The sequence below is a fragment of the Scyliorhinus torazame genome, chromosome 2 (genome assembly GCF_047496885.1).
Source record: "Scyliorhinus torazame isolate Kashiwa2021f chromosome 2, sScyTor2.1, whole genome shotgun sequence".
Taxonomy (NCBI): Eukaryota; Metazoa; Chordata; class Chondrichthyes; order Carcharhiniformes; family Scyliorhinidae; genus Scyliorhinus; species Scyliorhinus torazame.
In genome coordinates this window covers 264155427-264177149 of record NC_092708.1, presented here as the reverse complement: position 1 = coordinate 264177149, position 21723 = coordinate 264155427, and the positions used below count along the sequence as shown (strand labels likewise).

At 47.8% G+C, this 21723-nt stretch overlaps 1 protein-coding gene across 1 annotated transcript in view; it reads right to left on the bottom strand.

Moving 5' to 3' along the window:
• Window positions 1-7387: 7387 nt before the first annotated feature.
• The window catches only part of LOC140407874 (EEF1A lysine methyltransferase 3-like), a 28142-nt gene continuing 13806 nt past the window's right edge, over window positions 7388-21723 (bottom strand). The window contains exons 3-4 of the mRNA XM_072495095.1: window positions 14762-14873; window positions 7388-11685 (exon numbers count right to left, since the gene is read on the bottom strand). Of these exons, the coding sequence (XP_072351196.1) occupies window positions 11291-11685; window positions 14762-14873 (507 nt within the window). The 3' untranslated portion in view covers window positions 7388-11290. The remainder of the gene's footprint in view (window positions 11686-14761; window positions 14874-21723) is intronic.

Sequence of the window (21723 nt, the reverse complement as noted above, 5' to 3'; positions counted from 1 at the left end):
CCTGTTCGGGTACACAGAGGGAGAATTCAGAATATCCAAATTACCTAACAATCACGTCTTTCGGGACCTGTGGGAGGAAACCGGAGCACCCGGAGGAAACCCACGCAGTCACAGGGAGAACGTGCAGACTCGGGACAGTCACCCAAGCTGGGAATCGAACCCAGGCCCCTGGCACTGTGAAGCAACAGTACTAACCACTGTACTACTGTGTCGTGGGGACATCTTCATTTTAAACAATGGCTTTAGCTCTAGATTCTTTCACACAAGAGGAAACATGCTCTCCACATCCACCCTGTTAATACCCCTCAGGATCTTATATGTTTCAATCAAGTCGCTGCTTACTCTTTTGTGCTCCAGCGGATACAAGCCGAGCCTGTGTAACCTTTCCTCATATGAATACCGCCTATTCCAGTTATTAGTCTATTAACTCATCTCTGAACTGCTTCCAACTTATTTACATCGTTCCTTAAATAAGGTGGCCAATACTGTACACAGTACTCTAGATGTGGTCTCGCTCTGTCTTGTACAACCAAAGCATAACCTTCCTACTTTTGTATTCAATTCCTCTCGCAATAAAGCATCACATGCTATTACCTTTCCTAATTACTTGCTGTGCCTGCAGACTCATCGTTTGTGTTTCATGTGCGAGGAAACCCAGATCCATCTGCACCTCAGAGTTCTGGAGTCCTTAACCATTCACTTAACATGCTTCTGTTTTATTCTTCTGAAACAGACAGCTTTTCACATTTTCCCACATCATACTCAATTTTCCAGATATTTGCCCACTCACTTCACCTATTTGTATCTTTTGTCGTCTCCTTATGCCCTCTCCACAGTTTACTTTCCTACCTACTTTTGTGTGACCAGCACATTTATAACCAACCCTTCAATCCCTTCATTCAAGTCATTTAAATAAATTGTAAAGATCCCTGTGGCACTTTACTCATTTTATTTTGTCAACCTGAAAAGGACACATTTCCGCCTACTGCCTGCTTCCTGTTAGCTAGCCAATCTTCCACGCATGCCAATATGTTACGCCCTGTAACAGGAGCTTTTATTTCTCACACCATCCTTTGATGTGACACTTCATCAAGCGGCTTCTGGAAATCTATGTACAACACATCCACTGGTTCCACTTTATCCATGACATAGGCTACTTATTCAAAGATCTCCAATAAGTTGATTAAACATAGTTTCCCTTTGACAAAACCATGTTCATTCTGGTTGATTATGTTTTATTGTTCAATCCCTGTTATAATTTATTTAATAATAGCTTACACCATTTTCCCTCAGTTAACCAGGCTCTCCGGCCTGTTTACTGCATCCCTTCACATTTTCTCTCTGAGGATAATTATCAAATAGCCTTGTGAACTCCATGATTGGGTCTGCCTCCAACAAACTCACAACAATGCACCCCAGATACTAATCATTCTTTGTGCAAAAGATTTTTCGTCATGTCTCCTTTGGTTCTTTTCCCATTCACATTAAATGGATGTCCTCTGTTTCATGGAATTTTTTTGCGCATCAGTTATGTGGCGTGCAAATGTTACCTAATACGGATCAACCACGCTGGGCAATGCTGTACTCATTGAATGATCTGCAACTGAGAATGAACATTGCAATCATCAGGGGACATCTCCACCTCTGACCTTCTGTTGTAGTGTGATCATTGATGATGCAGCTGAAGGTGGGTTAGCCTAGAACAAACCCTGACGCAGTTGTGCTGAGTTATCCTGCATTTGAAATAATTGGCCTCCACAAAATACAACTGTGCGTTAGATATGATTACAAGCAGTGGAGAATCTCCCACTGACGGCCTGTAGCCACCTGGGTTGGCCAACTCCCAACGTAAAATGGAGAACAGCAAAGGCTGCAGGGAAATTCAGCCAACAGAGGCAGAAACTAGCAGGTGCAAGTTTACTGTGTATTAAACTCTGGAAAAGCCCAGACAGCATCGATACAAGCAGCCAGCTGCATAATAATGTAGCAGCCACTTACATACTAATGAGCGATCCCCAGGTACAATCGAAACATTTGGGATAAATAAAGCCTAGCCAGACTCCCCGGCGCCAGCAGGAGCCAACACAAAAGAGTTTAACGGACACCTCAAGACCGCCCATCGATCAGGAAACCACTCCAGTATTGGAGAAATCGAATCACTTGGAACCAGGTACAGGGTTCGCCCCAAAAGGTGGGAAGCCCCTGGGGACTATAAAGTTAAGCCCCCAAGTTCAAATCGTTCTTCTTGACCGGGTCACTCAGCAACGTGAACCAACCCTTGACAATGACCGGTGCAGCTGCCGCCGATATCCAGTAAGTCTTAAGTCAACGCTCGCTACGTGATCAGCGCTCCTAGCTACCAATCCGTACCAACTTCGAACCTGCAGACTCAGAACCCGAACGAAAGGCCATTTGTTCCCCTGACCTGGTGGGCCAGTCCGAAGCTAAGTATAGGCCTGTTAGTTGTAGAAGTAGCTTAGAAGTAGAATTTATGCATGAGTAGCGATTAACTGTGTATAATAAATGTGCTTTGATTTGAATCTTACTAATTGGTGTATTGAGTTATTGATCATTACTCGAACTTGAACTTCGTGGCGGTATCATAAAGATACCTGGCGACTCGAGAGCAAAGGTTATAAAACTGAGCCAAGTGAACCAACCAAAAGTTAGCAACTGGCCACTGACTTCAGTTTTCGTCCACAGCATCAGGTCTTCATATTATTAAATGTTACTCTATTGGCTTAAACCACTTGCATTGCATCATGGCATTGTTTATGGCTGACTGGTAAGCATGGTGCAGGGTAGGGGGAGGTGGGTGGGTGTAAGATTGGAAGTAACAAGAGCTTTAGGATGAAAAGAGGTTTGAGTAGAGACAAAGGACTCACACCAAGAATTACCTATCGGTCCAATGTTATTCCAGAGGATTAGTTCACAGTAGTTAACCAGGATGTGAAACTATCCGAGTGTGCATACACCACTGTCCACTCACCAATACCCAGTAACAATGACCAATCCCATTAATCACGCACTTTGTGCGTATTCCTCTGCTCTTGCCCTTGCATTAACAACCCAGTCCACATCATCACAGCATCAAAACCCCATTGTCCACGCATCAATGTATATGGCCACTGTCCACATTTGAATCTCCATGTGCATCAGTGCTTGCAGCAAGGTCCAAATCTCACCATCTTCTCTTCTTCTCCACACCCAACTATCCACTCTCCACTGTTCACATCTAGTGTCCACTTTTCAATGACCATGCATTTTCCGTGGCACATTGGTTAGCAGTGCTGCCTCACAGCGGCAGGCACCCGGATTCAATTCCGGCCATAGGTCACTGTCTGTGTGGAGTCTGCACATTTTCCCCGTGTCTGCATGGATTTCCTCTGGGTGCTCCGGTTTCCTCCCACCTTCCAAAGATGTGCAAGTTAGGTGGATTGGCAATGCTCAATTGCCCCTTTGTTTCCAGGGATGCGTAGGTTAGGTGGGGTTTCCAGGATGCGGTCTATGCAGGGTGCTCTTTCAGAGGGTCGGTGCAGACTTGATGGGCCGAATGACCTCCTTCTGCACTGTAGGGGTTCTATGGTTCCACACGCACTGGTACACCGTCCCTACTTTGCAATCATCTCTCTATACACAAACTGTCCTCTTTCCACTTTTGCCACCACACTGTCTAAACTCACTGACCACACCCATTGTCTACAACTGTCCACTTGCTTCCGGTCATGCAACAAAGTTAACGTTGCACTGTTCACCCTAACATTCTGTTCCCACTGTTTAAACCACATTTCAAACGGTACTGTCACCATTCCACAATCCACGATCAAACCTCCACAGAAATAGACCACACAGCAATAACTGTAGCCACTCTCCATGCCTTATTTTCTTCATCCCATTGATCAGACCCAATTGTCCACTCCCAAAGGTCTACACACTATTGCCCACAACTGTTTTCCCCACATTCCTTACTCTGGACACACAGTACTTTCCACAAAATACTCTCAATGCCACACTGTCCACGCCCCACTGTTCGGAACTCGCTTTCCACATCTCAGTGCCTATTCCTCGCTATCCACATTTCACAACCCATTGTGCATACATCTCCGTTTTCTCTGCACTGTTCACAAGCCACTGGCAGCCCTTCCCTGTCAACATCCTGCTGTCCATGTCATTCTGCACACTATCCGTTCCAAACCAGGATGTCCACTCCACACATTAACCACCCATAGTCACCCCACGAGCACAATAACGTACAGAGTCAGGAACAGCTGTCCTCAACCGGTTAATCGGCTCAAGGCGGAATTTCCGCCACTCGGGAACTGGAAGTTCCGTCTTAGAGAGCTGTCGTTCCAAACACAGCACGGGCATCCCTTTTCTGGCGGGAAGGAGTTGGTGCGCATATACTGGATATACCGTCGGGAGGCACAAAGGGCGGGGGAGGGAGGCGATGTGCCCACTTCATTCCTGCCTTTTACCCAGTTGTGTTTGAAAAACGGACTTCTAACTCTCGCCGATCCCTCCTCGTAAACTCGACTGTGCCATGGGCAGCAAGATATTTGGACCGACTGGCTTGTTACCAAGCTCAATTACCAGGCTGGCAATTTCGATACTGCCCATCTACCGGTGTATAGGGACTGGATCGAGGGGGGGGGGCGGGGGGGGAGGTTGTGGGTTGGCCTCCTATCGTGTCTTACATGGCCTCCCACAGAAAACACACCCGGCCCTGGACTGTAAAATCCAACCTCCTAAATGTTTATGGATGGTGGGAGAGTCACGGCGGAGGGGGGGGGGGGGGGGGGGCGCTTTGAAAGTTTTATTGGGGGGGGAGGGTAACCTGGAGGGTCGGCGTTAAATATTGGGGAAGCCCCCTATTGGCTCAGGGAACTAGTTATGGGCGGATCCACGTGCCCACGACTAGCAGATGCAGGAAACCTGCCAGGCTGACCGCTTGGTTTAGCTACCGGGGCTGTTTAGCACAGGGCTAAATCGCTGGCTTTGAAAGCAGACCATGGCAGGCCAGCAGCACAATTCGATTCCCGTAACAGCCTCCCCGAACAGGCGCTGGAATGTGGCGACTAGGGGCTTTTCACAGTAACTTCATTTGAAGCCTATTTGTGACAATAAGCGATGTTCATTTTTTCATTTTTCATGGTTCTGACTTCTCCAACCACCCGTTGAACACAGGGGACAACAGGATGCGAGCCCACCTACTCAGCGCCTCCTCCACCATTTGTTTAATCACAGTGGGGGTGGTGGCTATTGGCAAGAGACATGGCAAGGAGCCTTCATTTCCGGGTTCACTCGTCTTCTTTACCGCCCGTGGCATGCCGGTATAATTCAATGTGCTGATTCTGACAGGTTTCTACATATTAGCGGCCGGCTGACCACCTGGGAGATGCCAAACGCCCAATAAAAATGACTGTTGACACATTGCGTAGAAAGAGAACACGGGGAAATCCCAGTCCTTGCCCCAAAGTCGATCAAAACGAATCCAAGGAGATTACATTCGCCAAAATACAACTTGCCTTTTGAAGGTAACATATCAGTATCCTGAACAAATACATCCAGATTCCCTTTGATAGTTTGCAACCAACCTACATTCACTGCATGAACCAACGACTTCGTCTGTGAATCTCTGGGTAAATAACAATTTCCTGACATTTAATCGAGTTTTATGCGGATATTATAACTGCATGGCCCATCTTCCTCGCAAAACTATCGTATTAAAATAATCGACCAACGGGCTCGGTGTAATACCCTTCATCATTTCCGTAATGTGATCATTTCACCCTGAAAGTTGTACGCTGCTGCACCAGAAAAGCCGAGTTCATCACATTTATTATGGTAACAGATGGAGTTTATCCTGTTCTGGAATTCTGTTAATTCCACTGTGTGTGGTTTACAACAGGATGCATTGCTAAGGGCGGGAACCCAAAATGATTTTGTCCAAAGCCACTATGCTGATGTTTGTTTTGTATCGTAAGTGGCCAGCTATAAACGAAAAACATTCAGTGCAGCAGTATGGAAAAGGAATTCCGATTATCAATGTAGCTAAAAGGTAAAGTACATTTCCTTTGCAATAAATTTAGGAGAGCTATGACATTAAATACTTACGCAGCAAATTATATCAGCGACTAAGCCAATGACTATCAGTTGTATCCGAACAATGCAAAGAGGGAGGTGATGTTTACACATAAAAAATATCATGGGTTCAAGGACATTCACTTTATCAAACCAAATATTACTATGCACACAATTTATTGAAACATCGTGGCAGCTTAATGTAGGAGTCTGCTAAAAGGCTGCGAACCATTGTCAGAATGTAATTAATGACCGCACTTTCTGAACAGTTGGATACAGTTGCTGCCCGTTTCCCTGTCAGCAGCAACTCTCCGGGTCCTTGCAGTGGGGGCCTATTTGCCCATCACAACCTATAATTTGCAGATAACCAATTCATTAAATTGGTCGATAAAAAAGTGCTCACTGATGTTCTTAATATGGATTTCCAGAAGGCATTTGACTTTGGTCCACAAAAAAGACAGAAAAGAAAACTGGGATTGAAGGCAATTTTTCACATGGTGCGGGGGGGGCGGGGGGGGGGGGGGGAGGTTCTGAGATAGGGGATAGAGAGTAAGGGTAATGGTAAAACATTACAGCCTTAGCTTTTCATTATAAATATCGATGACTTAGATGAAGGATTACAGAGCCGAGTTTTGTAAAGGCACTAAATTAGGTGATATTGTAATTGTACAAATGGAAGCGGGGTGTAGAAAGGAGAGAGTCATAGATTGTGAGCGGATAAATCTGGCAGATGAAGTCAAACTTTGAGGAAGGTGATCGATTTTGGAGAAAGGAAAATGAAGCATAACATTTTCCACGTGGTGACAAGCTGGGACCTGGCGATGTGCAGAAATTAAGATACTTAAAACACTAAACAGAATATTAGTTAGCAGATGACAAATAATAATAATTTAAAAGCCTACTGGAACATTAACCTTCATTGGGCTGGACTAGGAGCGGAGGTTTAGTTGCAGTTGCATATACGGCTTTGGTTGGATTGGTTCTGTATTCTGTTCCGGGCAGCAAAGATGCACTGGCATTGCAGCGGCTGCAATACAAATTGACCAGATTTCTTCTGGGACTAAAAGGTTTAAATTATGAAGACAGACTTCGCGATTAGGTTTGTGTTCCGGCGAGTATCGAAGGTTAGTACGCGAGAATTCGGGTATTTAAAATGGTCAAAGAATTAGACCGGGAAGATATAGAAAATAAGGTTTGTTAATAATACCCAGTTGTACCTTTATGTTGTAATTTTAAACACGTTTCGTCCCAGTGCAGCACCTTTGAAAATGCCGCCTCTCGTGGAGTCTTAGTTTCGTGGACGCAATGATTGGAAAATAAGTCTTTATTGAAAGCACATATTCAGCCACTTACATTTCATTGGAAGCCAATTAGTTACATTAATTGGTTTGCTTGCTAGCATCTTGGCAGCCAGAGATCATAACCTTTCAGTCTGAAATATATTGAAAAGCAAGCCAGCAAAATCTACGTCACCATAATCTGCTGCAGTCGACATTAATGGACAATATTGTCTGGCTGAAGATAGTTGACAATATATCAGATTTGTCTTTTACACTCGATGCTGAGTTCAACTATGGGTGGACAACGGAAATACTCATGGACACTTCTCCTTAGTGGTGAACTGTTCCTTTTACCCCAGAGCGAGATCAGACATTAAGACCCTTCGCACGTATGTTCTGCCACTGATTTTAGATCTTAGCCAGTCTGTACATTAACTCCATTTACCTGCCTTGGTCTCATGTCGCTTAGTATTCTTGTCCAACAAAAACATGTAAATCTCAATTTCGAATATTTCACTTGAACAACCCTCGACAACTTTTTGATGAAGAGAATTCCACATTCCCACCAGCATTTGTCTGACCCTGTGCTTACTGGCATCAATCTTGCATGGCACAGTTAGATTGTAAGGTTATATAATTTCATCAGGTTAAATAATTTCTCACTCTACTTTATCACATCTTCGAATCATCTTAAGCAGATCTAAGGCCCTTTAAGGCTACACTTGCGGAAATACAAGCCCTCTTAGCCCCACTATAATTCTAGCCAAGTTGTCCTGCACTGACTACAGGGCCAGTACATTCTTCCGGGACTAGAACTGAATGCAATGGTCCAGAAGTGATCCAACCCGAATTTTGTCATTCCCACCTCTTTGTATTTCCGACCCAGTGAGACGAAGGTTAATGTCTCATTAGTCTTATTAAAGCATTTTAATGCTTATCCACAGGTTTAAGTGGTTTCTGTACCTGGAGATCCTCAATCTCACTACTCCACCAAAGGTCTGATCCTCTAAGCGAGTAGGAAACAGATCTGATCTATCTTTCTTAAGACCATAGTGGATGAGCTCGCACTTCTCTACAAGGACCTTAATCTGCCATCAATCTGCCCGCTCATTCTGCATCGTGATACATAGTTTCATATCTGAAGTCGAATTGTTTTTAAGTATTATCACATGATACACTATGTGAATCTATGAATCGTTCGGCACCATGGACATGTAAACATATTTCACACCATTCGATGCCAAGCTGTAAGCTGATAAATTTAATATATTACTTTGAATATTGTTATTCATTACTTTTATTGAGTGGTACTATTTGTAATGACATGGTTTTGGGAGAGAGAAAAGCAAAGGAGTCATTGTTTATTCTGCAGGACCTGTTCCATTCAGGCATTGGAACAACGTCAAGCTTTACTGCTGTTTTAGTGTATCTAGTGCAAAGTAATTGACATTTACAGATGATATGGATATACACCAGACCAGAATATTCTGGTACTCCCAACAATTGATGCACTATAGAGTTCAACTATGTTATGGTCCAATTGTTTGCACTGTCCAGACATGATCTATATTTGTGTTATGATTTAATCCTCGCAATGCAAAGGACAATGCTCCAGTGGTTTGGAAATATATATTTTGGAACTAGTGATAGCAAATAAAAAACAGCATCCCGCAAAACATTAATTTTAACAAAGAACAATGCAGCACAGGAACAGGCCCTTCGGCCCTCCAAGCCTGTACCGGCCATGATACCAACCTTTGCCAAAACCCTCAGCACTTCCTTGTGCCGTATCCCTCTACACCCATCCTACCCATGTGCTTGTCATTGAACACCGTTAATGTATCTGCTTACACAACCTCCCCTGGCAATGCATTCCAGGCACACACCGCCCTCTGTCTAAAACACCTGCCTTGCACATCTCCTCTAAATTCTGCCCCACGGACCTTAAACCTATGCCCCCTGGTGACTGACACCTCCACCTTAGGAAAGAGTGCCTGCCCATCCACTCTATCCATGCCCCTCATAATCTTGTAGACCTGTATCAGGTCACTCCTCAACCTCCGTCTTTCTAATGAAAACAGTCCCAGTCTATTCAGCCTCTCTACATTGCTAAGACCCTCCAGACCAGACAACATCCTGGTAAACCTCCTCTGCACCCTCTCCAAAGTCTCTACGTCCTTCTGGTAGTGCGGTGACCAGAATTGTGTGCAATATTCCAAGTGCGGCCTTTCCAAGGTTCTATACAACTGTAGCATGACATGTCAGTTTTCATACTCGATGCCACGTCCAATGAAGGCAAGCATTCCATACGCTTTCTTGACTACCTTGTCCACTTGCGTCGCCACCTTCAAAGATCTGTGGACATGCAAGCCCATATCTCTCTGACTTTCTATGGTCCTAAGAGTTTTGCCCTTTATGGTATATTTGCCCTCTATGTTAGACCTACCAACATGCATTACCTCACATTTGTCTGGATTAAACTCCATTTGCCATTTCTCTGCCCAAGTCTCCAACCTATCGATGTCCTGCTGTATCTTCTGACAATCCTCAACACTATCTGCCACTCCACCAACCTTGGTGTCATCCATGAACTTACTAATCAGACTGGCTACATTTTACTCCAAACCGTTTATGTACACTACAAACAACAGAGGCCCAAGCACAGATCCCTGTTCAACACCACTATTCACAACCCTCGACTCAGAAGAACACCCTTCTATTGCTACCCTTTGCTCTCTGTGACCAAGCCAGTTCTGTATCCATCTTACTACCTCACCTCTGATCCCGTGTGACTTCACCTTTTGTACCAGTGTGTCATGGGGCACCTCGCCAGCATCGGATCAAATTCCATCTTCCCTAAAAGGCAAAAGATCCATCTTTCTAGATTTTATCAGTTATGTTAAGTCGAGTTGGGCTGAGGCAGTGGGACGATAAGGAACCGGGCTCTTGCTGACTAAGGTTATACGGGTTTCAGTTTGTCAGATGCGCCGTGCCCATATTAATTCGGGAAGCCTTATTACAGTCATCCAATTGGCTTTTTGGTTATACATTCAATCATGACATTCAAATTCCAATAAATGCAAGCGGGTAAAATAGTAAATTTTAACTTGTAGGTTATAGTTCAGAGTAATCATCAGTATTCCATGTTCCAGCCCACAGAGGTGGAATTCAAACCTAAAGGCTGCTGGGCTACTTGAGAGAATTGCCGCATCTTGCAATAGATTTCGCAATGAAGGAAATTAGAGCCTTTATGGTGAAAGGGAAGAATAAAGATGGAGGTTGGTGGAGCCATCCAAGATTAGGGAGGATAACTGTTAATTACATTCTCAAAGTTTGAATGCAATTGATATAAGGCGATTAGAAATTTTGAAACAATCTTGTTCAGTGAATGGTCCAGAACTGAATAAATAAAAGTTGCTCCCCGTGTGATTTCTCGTATTTAAGAAAAAGTTTTTGTATTTTATTTTAAACAGTTAAGCTTTTGTTAAATCCGGGAGCAAATGTTTTTCATATCAATGTCACCGCATGTTCATCGGTAATAGTGAACACATTAATTACTGTCATTGTAACTCAACAATGTTAAAATTGCAACGATGCACGTGTTCGTGGATGATGTATTCTATATCTGGAACAGCAATTCTTCAGACTCAATCCCTTTATGAGCTTTCCCACTTACAAAACCCGTAGGTAAATCATTGATTAATGATCTCCACTCAGGAAAAGTATATACGTTTAGTATTAGAAAGTATTGTGTCAGTATCTATCACCGATGTTTGGGAGATCCAGGATGGAAGTTGAAAAAGGAAGAAAGTAAAGTACAGGATTTATTTTGAAACTGACTGCAGAAAAGTTATTAATCCTTGTCTATTCCCCTGTACTGCGATAAGCAGAAAATGGATCGTTGTCTCTTCCCGTTCTTGCATCAGAAACTAGTTCTCACTGCCTGGAACCTTTTTGGTTACTTTGAAAATTCTGTTGGTGCCGCTTTTATGGATGAGCTCGCTATTAAACTGCTCTGGCACTATCTCGTCGTGAAATTTAACAGAACCTTCTCTATATTTCACATCAGAACACAGGTAAATTGTCGTCTTCTCCCGGCAGAAATGGTGCAGTGTCTTCAAAAGGTTTGGAAATTGCGTTGGGCAGTAAACAATGTCCGTTCCCAGAACGACATCAACGTCGGCTGGAAATTTATCCTGATCGATGCCCCAGGCCAGGGCACGGGTTTGTACGCGGTGCCTGGAGTTGGATGGGACGTTAGCAACGATGTTGTATTCAATCTGCTTCACAACGTTTGGTCTGTCCGTCATAATGACATCTCCACCTGGTAAATATAATAAACGAAGACCATAATTATCCTGCTGTGTCCCCACAGCGCCAGTTGCAACATCCGTTCTGGTCACAGGGAGAGAGAGGTACATAATTATGTAAAATAACGGTTACCTGGGCTATCCAGTGAGTATGAGTGAGCCAGACAATAGCAGAATGGCACATAGATTAGGAAACACGTGGCCTGAATAGGATTATGTAGATTGAAATTAATTTTCTTCCCAAAACACCGTAGGAGATTTACAGTAAAGCAAATTGTCTGGTGCATTTAAGAAAAGCAGATGGGCATTTTTTTAAAAGTGCAATACCTGATCTTTGCCTAATCGAATCGTGGTCAGCCAAAACGAATATACTGGATAGCGAGATATTCAGCAACTCTCTTGTTTTCCCAGTAGCATTTGTTTCTTTCATCCTTTAAAAGGTGCATTAAGTACTATTGAATGTTTTGCGGGCGGGGGTCATTGAAAAGTAACTGATCAATGTTTGGAATATGAGGTCAGTGTTTTAAGGAGGTTTAGTGCATAACTATTTATATCTCTCTTTTGGAGACCATGAATTGGGTTCAATTTGAAGTTGAATTGCTTTTTGGAGCAAGCAATGACATTGATTAAGGACTTACCCTGTTCACTCAGTGCATTGGTTTTGCAACTTTAGAATATGAGAGCAATGCAGCTATTAGTGAAAATGTTATTAACATCTCATTCCACCCTATTAGCAGAAGGCCGCTTGGATCTAATATTCAGTTAGATGCAATAATTCGATTTTACTCTTTCATAAAATGCTTCTCCCCTCAATCCAACATCGTGTCTTGGCGTCGTTGCTCTTGTTGCCGTGGCAACACGAGTTTTATTTCTTTCCGACCAATTGCAGTGCAGATCAGTTTCATTCCTACTGCTGGATGCGGAGATCCACTCGGTTGCACACAGGTCCCACAAGATGAGAAGTTTTTATTTTCTATAGATATTTCCTGTCCTGCAAACATTGACTCTAGCATCGCTTGGATGTGGATCCGAGTAGGGTTTATCACATGACCTAAGCAGCCAATATTCACCTGGGTATTTGTGGTCTCCCATATGGAGCAAAGGTCACCGAATAATATCAAAGCGATCTCTGCCACATTTCTCATTTAAGACTATTAAGTACAAGGGAAACCATGTGGATAACTAGAGTTATAATATAAATCAGCCATAGTCTAACTGAACAGAGGTGCAGACTCGAATAGTTGAATGACCTAGTCCTGATCTTAGATTCCATTTGAAATGAAATTAAAATCGCTTATTGTCACAAGTAGGCTTCAATGAAGTTACTGTGAAAAGCCCCATTCCGGCGCTTGTTTGGGGAGGCCGGTACGGGAATTGAACACGCGCGCCTGGCTTTGTTCGGTATTACAAGCCAGCTGTTTAGCCCACTGTGCTGAACCAGCCCCTATATAACGGTAATGGTGTATAATGGTAAACACCTTGAAGTGGCAGTAGTACAAACAAGAATTAAGAGCGGGTTTGGCCTTTTGGCCTCTCGAACCTGCTTCTGACCTCGATAATCTGGTGACTGACCTGATTGTGGCCTCAACTCCACCTACCAGCCTGCACCCCCCCCCCCCCCCCACACACACACAGCCCGTAACACATGATTCCCATGCCGTACAAAAGTTCATCTAACTCAGCCCTGAATATAATCCCACACCCCACTGCTCAATAAGGAAGGCAATTCAAAGGCCTAACGAACGGCCGATCGAAGATAAAATACATTGATACATAGAACATACAGTACAGAAGGAGGCCATTCGGCCCATTGATTCTGCACCGACCCAATTAATCCCTCACTTCCACCTTAGCCCCATAACCCAATAACCCCACCTAACCTTTTTGGACACTAAAGGCAATTTATAATGGCCAATCCACCTAACCTGCACGTCTTTGGACTGTGGGAACACCCGGAGGAACCCCATGCAGACATGGGGAGAACGTGCAGACTCCCCACAGCCAATGACCCAGCAGGAAATCGAACCTGGGACCCTGGCGCTGTGAAGTCACAGTACTAGCCACGTGTGCTACCGTGCTGCCCCTGTGCTACCGTGCTGCCCCTCATCTTCTCATCTCAGTCTTAAATGCGAGACGCCTAAATTAAAACCGCCTCCCCCAGTTGGGTACTCACCCACAAAAGAACCGTCCTCTCAGCGGCCTCCCTGTCAAGTGCCCTCAGGGTCCTGTATGTTTTAAGAATATAATGTATCATTCTTCTAAACTCCTATGGCTAAAGACCCAACCTTGGCAACCCGTTTATCCCAAGAATGAGCCGAATTAACATCTTGAAGGCAATTATATCCTTCCTTAATTGATGACACTAAAACTGCACACAGTGCGCCAGTTGTGGTCTCACCAAGCCCATGGACAGCTGTAGCAACAGGCCCCAGTTTTATGCTGGATTCTGCCATAAACATTCCATTTTTCCCCCTAATCACGTGCTGTGCCTGCTTACTAACAGGTTGCGATTGGTGTAGAAGCTCACTCCTGCATCTCTGTACCACAGAGCTCGGCAATTTCAACAGTATACTGCGTTTATCGTCCTCGTCCCAAAATGGACAGGTTCACATTGTCCCACAGTATATTCTAAGTGCCAAACATTTGCCCACTCAATCTACCTAAATCTCTTTGTACACTCTTCATGTCCTCTTGGAGATGAATTGTTTTCATCGGCGGAAGAGTCCAGAACTAAAGGTCGCCGATTTAAGATAATTGGGAAAGAACGAATGGCGGGATTGGAAAAACAAAACAGTTCTGTTCAGCCCGTGTTTAGAACTCAGTGTTCACTACCTTAAAGTCTGGAGGAGGAAGATTCGCTTGTGGTTCGTTTAAGGAAGTTAGATAATTATCTGAATGGGAGTACAAAATTGCAGGACTATCGGGAAAGGGAGGGGGAGTGAGACTCGTGAAGCAGCCGATGGAGAGAGCTGGCAGGAAGGGCCGAGCTGAAACCATTCTATGATCTAATTATACTAACTATGTGGATATGTGTTTCAATTAGTGACGAAAAGGATGGAACCCGAAATGTCAACCGTAGAATGAAATTACCCAGCAGCGCCACTAAAATCCCCACAATTCCGGTTCCAGATCCGAGCTCAATCACCTTCTTCCCAGTAAAATCAAACTTCTCAGCCTCGAAGTACCGGCAAAGGACCATCCCCTGAAAAAAGACATATTCATATCAACATAATTATTTGCAAGGTGCGTAAAGCTATAGGGCAGAGTGGTAAAATGGAGGAAGGTGGGAAATTGTTAAAAGATCACCTAGGAAGGTTAGCGCAATCGAAAGAATCTTCCCAGCCTCCTGGCTTTAGGATGGAAGGGACTAAGGAGAATAACCCACCTCCCCACGAAACTGAAAATAGAAATTATGATGGTCATGGATTATTTGCGATTATTTTTAATCATTTATGAGATGGGGGCATTGCTGGCAAGATCAGCGTTTGTTGTCTATCCCGCGTTTTCCTTGAGGAGATGATGTTGAGCTGCTTTGTTGAACAGCTGCAGTCCCTAAGGTGTATGTCCGTTCACAGTGCAGATAGGGAGGGAGTTCCAGGATGTTGACCCAACGACCTGGACCCCTCATGATCTTGAGTGCCTCTATCAAATCTCTTTTCAGCTCTCGTTCTGGGGAAAACAGCCCAGCTTCTCTGACATATGCGCGTAACTGAAGTCCCTCATCCCTGGAACCATTCTCGGAAACCTCTTCTGCACCGTCTCCAATGTTTTCGCATTCTTCCGAAGAAACATTCGGGTCACAAAAGCCTGGATATCGTATTGGATATTGCTGCATTTGGACATGTAATGTTTCAGTATCTGCCAACGATACTGAACATTGTTCAATCACCTGCGAACATTTCCACTTCTCACCTCATAATGGAAGGGAGATCATTGCTGAAACAGCTGAAGATGCTCTATTCCAGCTGCTCTGCAACAGTTTGGCTAAGGGCAAGTTCTGGAGACTTCAGTTCAATTGCTGGAATGTTGTCAGGGTGCAATTAGCTGTTAGATCTGTTCAAAGTCTATCCTATTGAGCACGGTGGTAGGGCCACATAACAAGGTGAGAGGTGCCTTCAATGTGAAGATAAGACTTTGTCTCCACAAGGAATGTGCAGTGGTCACCTCTGCTGATATTATCATGGATAGATACATCTCCAGCAATCAGGCGGGAAAGAACATAAGAACATAAGAACTAGGAGCAGGAGTAGGCCATCTGGCCCCTCGAGCCTGCTCCACCATTCAATGAGATCATGGCTGATCTTTTATGGACTCAGCTCCACTTTCCGGCCCGAACACCATAACCCTTAATCCCTTTATTCTTCAAAAAACTATCTATCTTTATCTTAAAAACATTTAATGAAGGAGCCTCTACTGCTTCACTGGGCAAAGGATGAGGTCAAGTATGTTTTTCCCTCCTGTTGTTTCCTTCATCACCTGCCGCAGGCACAGTTTAGCAATTATGAGGCGGGATTCCCCGTTTGTCGATGCCAAAATCATGAAACTCAATTGGTTCCGGCACCAAATTCGCGGTGGGCGCCATTTTGATGCCAAATAGCAATTCTCCATCACCTCAATAGCAGCATGAATGCATGTACAGTAAACACCGTTTGCATATCATTAGCTGGCCTAACCAGATTTTCTCCAAGGCCTCCGCGATTCTGCTCCTTTGATGGGCCAAGTTCCCGATTGCGCTGCTCACTTGTATTTTTAAAAATCATGGGCTGGATTCTCCGCACTGCAATGCCAAAGTCACATTCAGTGACGGGGTGAGAATCCGTTTTCACACGCAAAATTGGGACCAGTGCTGGTTTCGCAATTCTCCGCCCCCCCAAAAAAATTGTCGTACTCATGGAGTATGCCGCTCCGAGTACCCACCACCTCAGGCGATTGCTTGAGGCCCGCCCCGCGATTCTCCGTCCCTGACCTGCCGAATTACCGACGGCGTGACTCTAACATGGTCCTGCCTTTCGTGGTGGCTGCGGACTCAGTCCGGGGTAGGCACAGTCGGGGGAGAGCCGATCGGAGGGCAGGGGGACTTCATTTGGGACTAGGGGCTATGTTTGCGGGTGGTCCGGGCGGGCGAGCGGCCGATGCGGGGCACTATTCCGGTGGTCCAGTACAGCGGGCTGAATCCACCATGGAGCATGGCGCGGCCTCTGACCTGGAAGTGCGTGGGGCCGCATCAGCAGTTAGAGCTGCGAGCGCCATGAGAGCTGTCTGCTAGCCCCCTGCAAGATGGTGAACCTGTGGCCTTTTGATGTCAGTTTCCTGTCGTAAAAGACCATCGTTTTGACGATGGTGTGGGGACATAGTCCCAAAAATGGAAACTGCAGCCGCCGGAAAGTGGCAGCATAGCTGATGGGGGAGAGAGAGGAGTTAAAACATAGAGAGGAGGCACTGTGGGTTGCCGGGCCCGACAATGACCGGCTGGCTGGGGTTTGGGGGAGCCCTGCCTGGGCCTTGGGAAAGGAAGTTGTATGGGGGAACAGGCCGAGCAGCCGGGCTGACCCCCCACAGGACTGCGGCGTTGTACATTTACGGGCCACCATTATTGTGGCCATTTTGCTGTGCACCCACTGACCACCCAACTTGGCCCCTGGTTCTGCAGAGTGACAGGTTGACAGAAAGGCAGCATGCCCCCCCTCCCCTCTAGCCCCGCATTCAACCCTCACCCACCCGCACCCACCACGATCCCGGCAGCCACCCACCAGTATCCCACCAAGGGCAACACCCACAGTAACCCCTACAAGGGCCACAGTGCATACACCTGGCGAGGGCAGTGCCAGCCAATGACAGCCCAGGCATCAGGGACAGGCGCCAGGACCTGAGGCCCTCACGATGCTGGCCACTGATGTGGTGTGGGGCTAGAGGTGGGATATGCGGGGCAGAGTCAGCAATGCCAACCGGGGCCACCGTGTAGCCGGTTGGAGCCGGTTGGGTATGGGGTTATGCACCATGCTTACATGTCGGCCTTTCACCCCCTGCAGGATATTTGAATTTAACCAGCAATCGTGGCCTTCCTGCTCCTTGCCACCGTCCTGGGGGATGCCCTGCAACTGTATGAGAGGGTGCTTCTTGAAGAGGAGGAGGAAACTGCAGTAGCAGAGTCTGCAGCAGCGGAGCATGCTGCAGAGGGACAGGTGGCAGCCACGCAGGATGGAGAAATGGCCGCTCAGCAGACCGAGGAGGGGGAGGTGCCAAGAAGAATGTGCCGCATGAGGCCTCATGTGTACCGGCAGTGCCTGTTATTTGAGGACCTGCTGGATTGGGCATGCTGTTGAAGACTCTGGCTGAGCAGAAAGACAGTGCGACATATCTGCCGGGTGATGGCACACCTGCCACCTGGGGGAGGACAACCACTCCTGGTAGCAGTCCAGGTGACAGTCGCCCTTAACGGTTATGCCATGGGGTCCTTCCAGGCACCGAGTGGGGACCCATCTGGGACCTCATACATCTCGGTGCACTGGCACATTCGTGCCATCACGGTGGCCCTATATGCACAGGTGGCTCAATATCTCCACTTCAATGTGGGCTGAGCCCACCAGGATGCCCGGGCAGCAGGGTTCGCCACCATCACTGGGATTTTCCAGATCCCGGGGTGGTGGACAGGATGCCCATCCCCCTATGGCTACCTGCAGATAACAGGCTGTTCTACACAAGCGAAACGGGTTCGACTCGATGAACGTGCAGCTGGTGTGTGACCATCAGCTGTGCATCATACACATCTGTGCCTGATACCTGGGCAGTGTGCACGACACCATCATCCTGGCACACACAACGATCCCTGACCCACCCAGCTGAGGGGTTGGCTCCTCGATGACAGGGGCTATACACTGCTGTCATGGCTTATGGCACCTATCCGGAGGCCACAAACCGACTCAGAAACCCGCTGCAAAGACGCCCATGCAGTGACCAGGGTTGCGATCGAGCGGTGCTTTGGTCTCCTGAAGATGCGGTTTAAGTGCCTGGACCGCTCTGGAGGGCCCTCCAGTATTATGTTGAGAGGATTGTGGCGGCCTGTTACATCCTCCACACCATCAGGCAGCAGAGGAGCGATGTTCTGGAGGAGGAGGAATGCCACGCCTCGGCCGATGAGGAAGATGTAACAGAGGTTGAGGGTGGACAGGACATGGAGCCCAAGCAGGCACGGGAGGCCATACAACAATGTGCACGGGCCGTTCTGATCAGCATCAGGTTCACCGACTAGGAGAGGGGTAGAGGGGGACAGGCCAATGGGGATGATCACTGCATCCCAACCCCAGACCCCCTCACTTCCCACCCGGCCACCCCCAAGTGCAACCCCCTCCATGCCGCACTACGGGGTTGGGGTCCTGGGTTGGCAGTAACAGCCGGTTTGGTCCGTGGGATGGAGGATGATTACAGCCAGCTCTGTGATGAGCTCTGGTGCTCTACATCATTAGGCAATGTCTGACTCCTGCCCACGATACCACTTTCTACCGTCCACCTGCATGTGAGCTGGACATTTCATCACACAGTGCCATCAAATCCCTGGGGTAGCGGTGGTAGGGATGGTCGGAGGCGGGGGCAGGGTGTGGAGCATGGGCCACCGATAGGGTCTGGACCATTCCCCCCCCCCCCAACGTCGACCCATTTCCCACCCCCTACCTAGCCAGCCCAGACTAGCCCACCTCTCACACCCATCAGACAGAGCGCACAGGTGTTTATTGTGAACAAATATATTCAGGATTGTGCCCTAGCCCATAGAACTAAACTGTGCCCTGCATCGATGCCAACTTAACTGGTGTCTACTTTTCTGGCCTTAACGGCCCTAACGCTACACTTAGGTGGTTCCCCAGATGGTACAGCAGGGTGTGGAGGCAGCCTGCTGTGATTCCTACTCTGCGACCTGGGTCACAGTTGGCGGACGTCTTCTGGGGTGTCTAGCCCTGAATGGGTCCTGCCGCTGCTCGGGTGTCCCAGGTGCGGTGGTGCCAACCCTGTTCTGCTCGCTGCCCCCAAATGTGCCAGAGACAGGAGGAGGGAGTCCGAGGAGCTGCGGTGCTCTGGCACCTCCGCTGCAGGAGTCACAGGCCCCATCACCTCCTCCTCCCTTGGGAAGTCCGAAGGCCACCGGACTACTCCATGGGATGGGGGTGCGAGCGGAGACTTCCTCTGAGCCCCCCTCTCCCCACGCCACCTGATGCTGCCAGTACTAGTGGCCTGCTCTGGTCTCGACCAGGGTCTGCACACTCGCAGCCATGGAGCATAGGGAGCGGACCATCTCTGTCTGGGACTGCACCACATCACGGTGTGACTGTGCCACACCAGCCAGTGACTGGGCGAACTCCCTCTGGGACTGGGCCACCATGCCCACTGTCTGTGCAATGCCAGCCAGCACCTGGGCATTGCCGCCGACGTTCTCAGCAATGGCCTGCTGTGACTGGGCCATGCTGAGGAGCGCCACTGCAATGTCCAGGTGGCTCTGGCACATGGCTCCTGGTGAGAATGCAGCCCTGTCCTGAGCCTCGGCCACCGCCTTCACAGAATGCCCCAGGCCTTGAACAGGCTAATCCACAGACAAAACCATCACCCTCAATGCCTCCACCGCAGTTACTACCCCTGCGGTGTTGGCCTGGGTGGCATGCATGACCGGCACCATTCCCTGCTCCTGCACGTGGATGGACCTCTCCATCTGTGCCTGCAGGTGCTGGATGCCCGCCGTCATCACCTCTTATGGTCACTGGGTCTCTGACAGCATCTGCACTGTGGGACTGGATGTTCCAGAAGCCCGTGACCCATTTGGATGGCAGCGGGTTCATGGGACCGGCCTGCCTCCGACCGTCCAGCCCCTCAGTGACCCTCAGTGCCGTGAGTCAGCTGTGATAACCACTGCGCCACCATGCCACCCATCCAGTGGTGGCGCTGGGTCTGAATCAGTGGTGTTCTATGACAGCAAAATTGGTGCCATTCCCAGACTAGTCCAGTGATTGTTAATTGGCTAGTACCGGCGCCACGTGGAACACAACCGATTCCAATGAAGAAAGATGTCTGATTTCCTGGGGATGGAATTGCCTCGCAAGAGGCTGACAAGCTGCAGCACATTTATACACTCCATGCCCCACACACCCCATGCCAACAAGAGCACAAGGGGAGTGGCACCCCGTTTCAGGGACTGAGCTGGAGACCCTACTTGACGCAGTGGAGGAGAGGCACACCATCATGTACCTCGAGATGGAGAGGAGAATACCTCCCTCTGCCGTGCACTGGTCCTGGCCGCAGGTTTGAGCAGTCATGAGCGCCATGGGGAACACCATCAGGACTGGCCAGCAGTGCATGGAGAAGCTGCACGACTTGGTCAGGGCGGCCAGGGGAAGTAGGCAGCACTATGCCCCTGGCACTAACCCTCGTCCCACACAGCCATAACCTCGATCTCCACTTGCAATCGGATAGCGACGGAACTATGCCCCTGGCACTACTTGTCAGAACCCAGTCAGGTGCCCTGGCTATGAAGGTCACCATCTACACAGCCTCTGCTCCCTGTGCTGAGTGCATTCGACTGTCTAACACTGTAGATTTCCTGTAGCCCTCCCCGGCCACCCGGAAAAGTTGGTTCACAACCGCCATGAGAGGCACTGGAGGGGGGGGCGCTGGACCTGCGGCCTCTCACCACAGCTGAGCAGTGGGCACTGGAACTAATCGGTGGACTCAGGATATGGTGGTCACCAAGGCAGAGTTCGGCATCAGGCAAGGAAGTGAGACCCCTCTGAGTTGTAGTTCCCCCTGCAACGTGTGACACCACCCTCACACCCACCACCCCCAACACTCCCCCCACCTGGTCCCTTCCACCATGACCACTGCCACACCCCCAACACTGCCCCTTCCACCCCCACCTGCCACCCCAACCTGCAGCCTGACCATGCATCTTGATTTGTGTCTTGCAGTCTGGCGATGAGGCGGGCCACTCTGGTGCCACCTAGATCAACCACAACCCCAACCCAGGAGGAGAGCATTGTGGAGATGGACGACACTGATCCAAATGGGGGAACAAC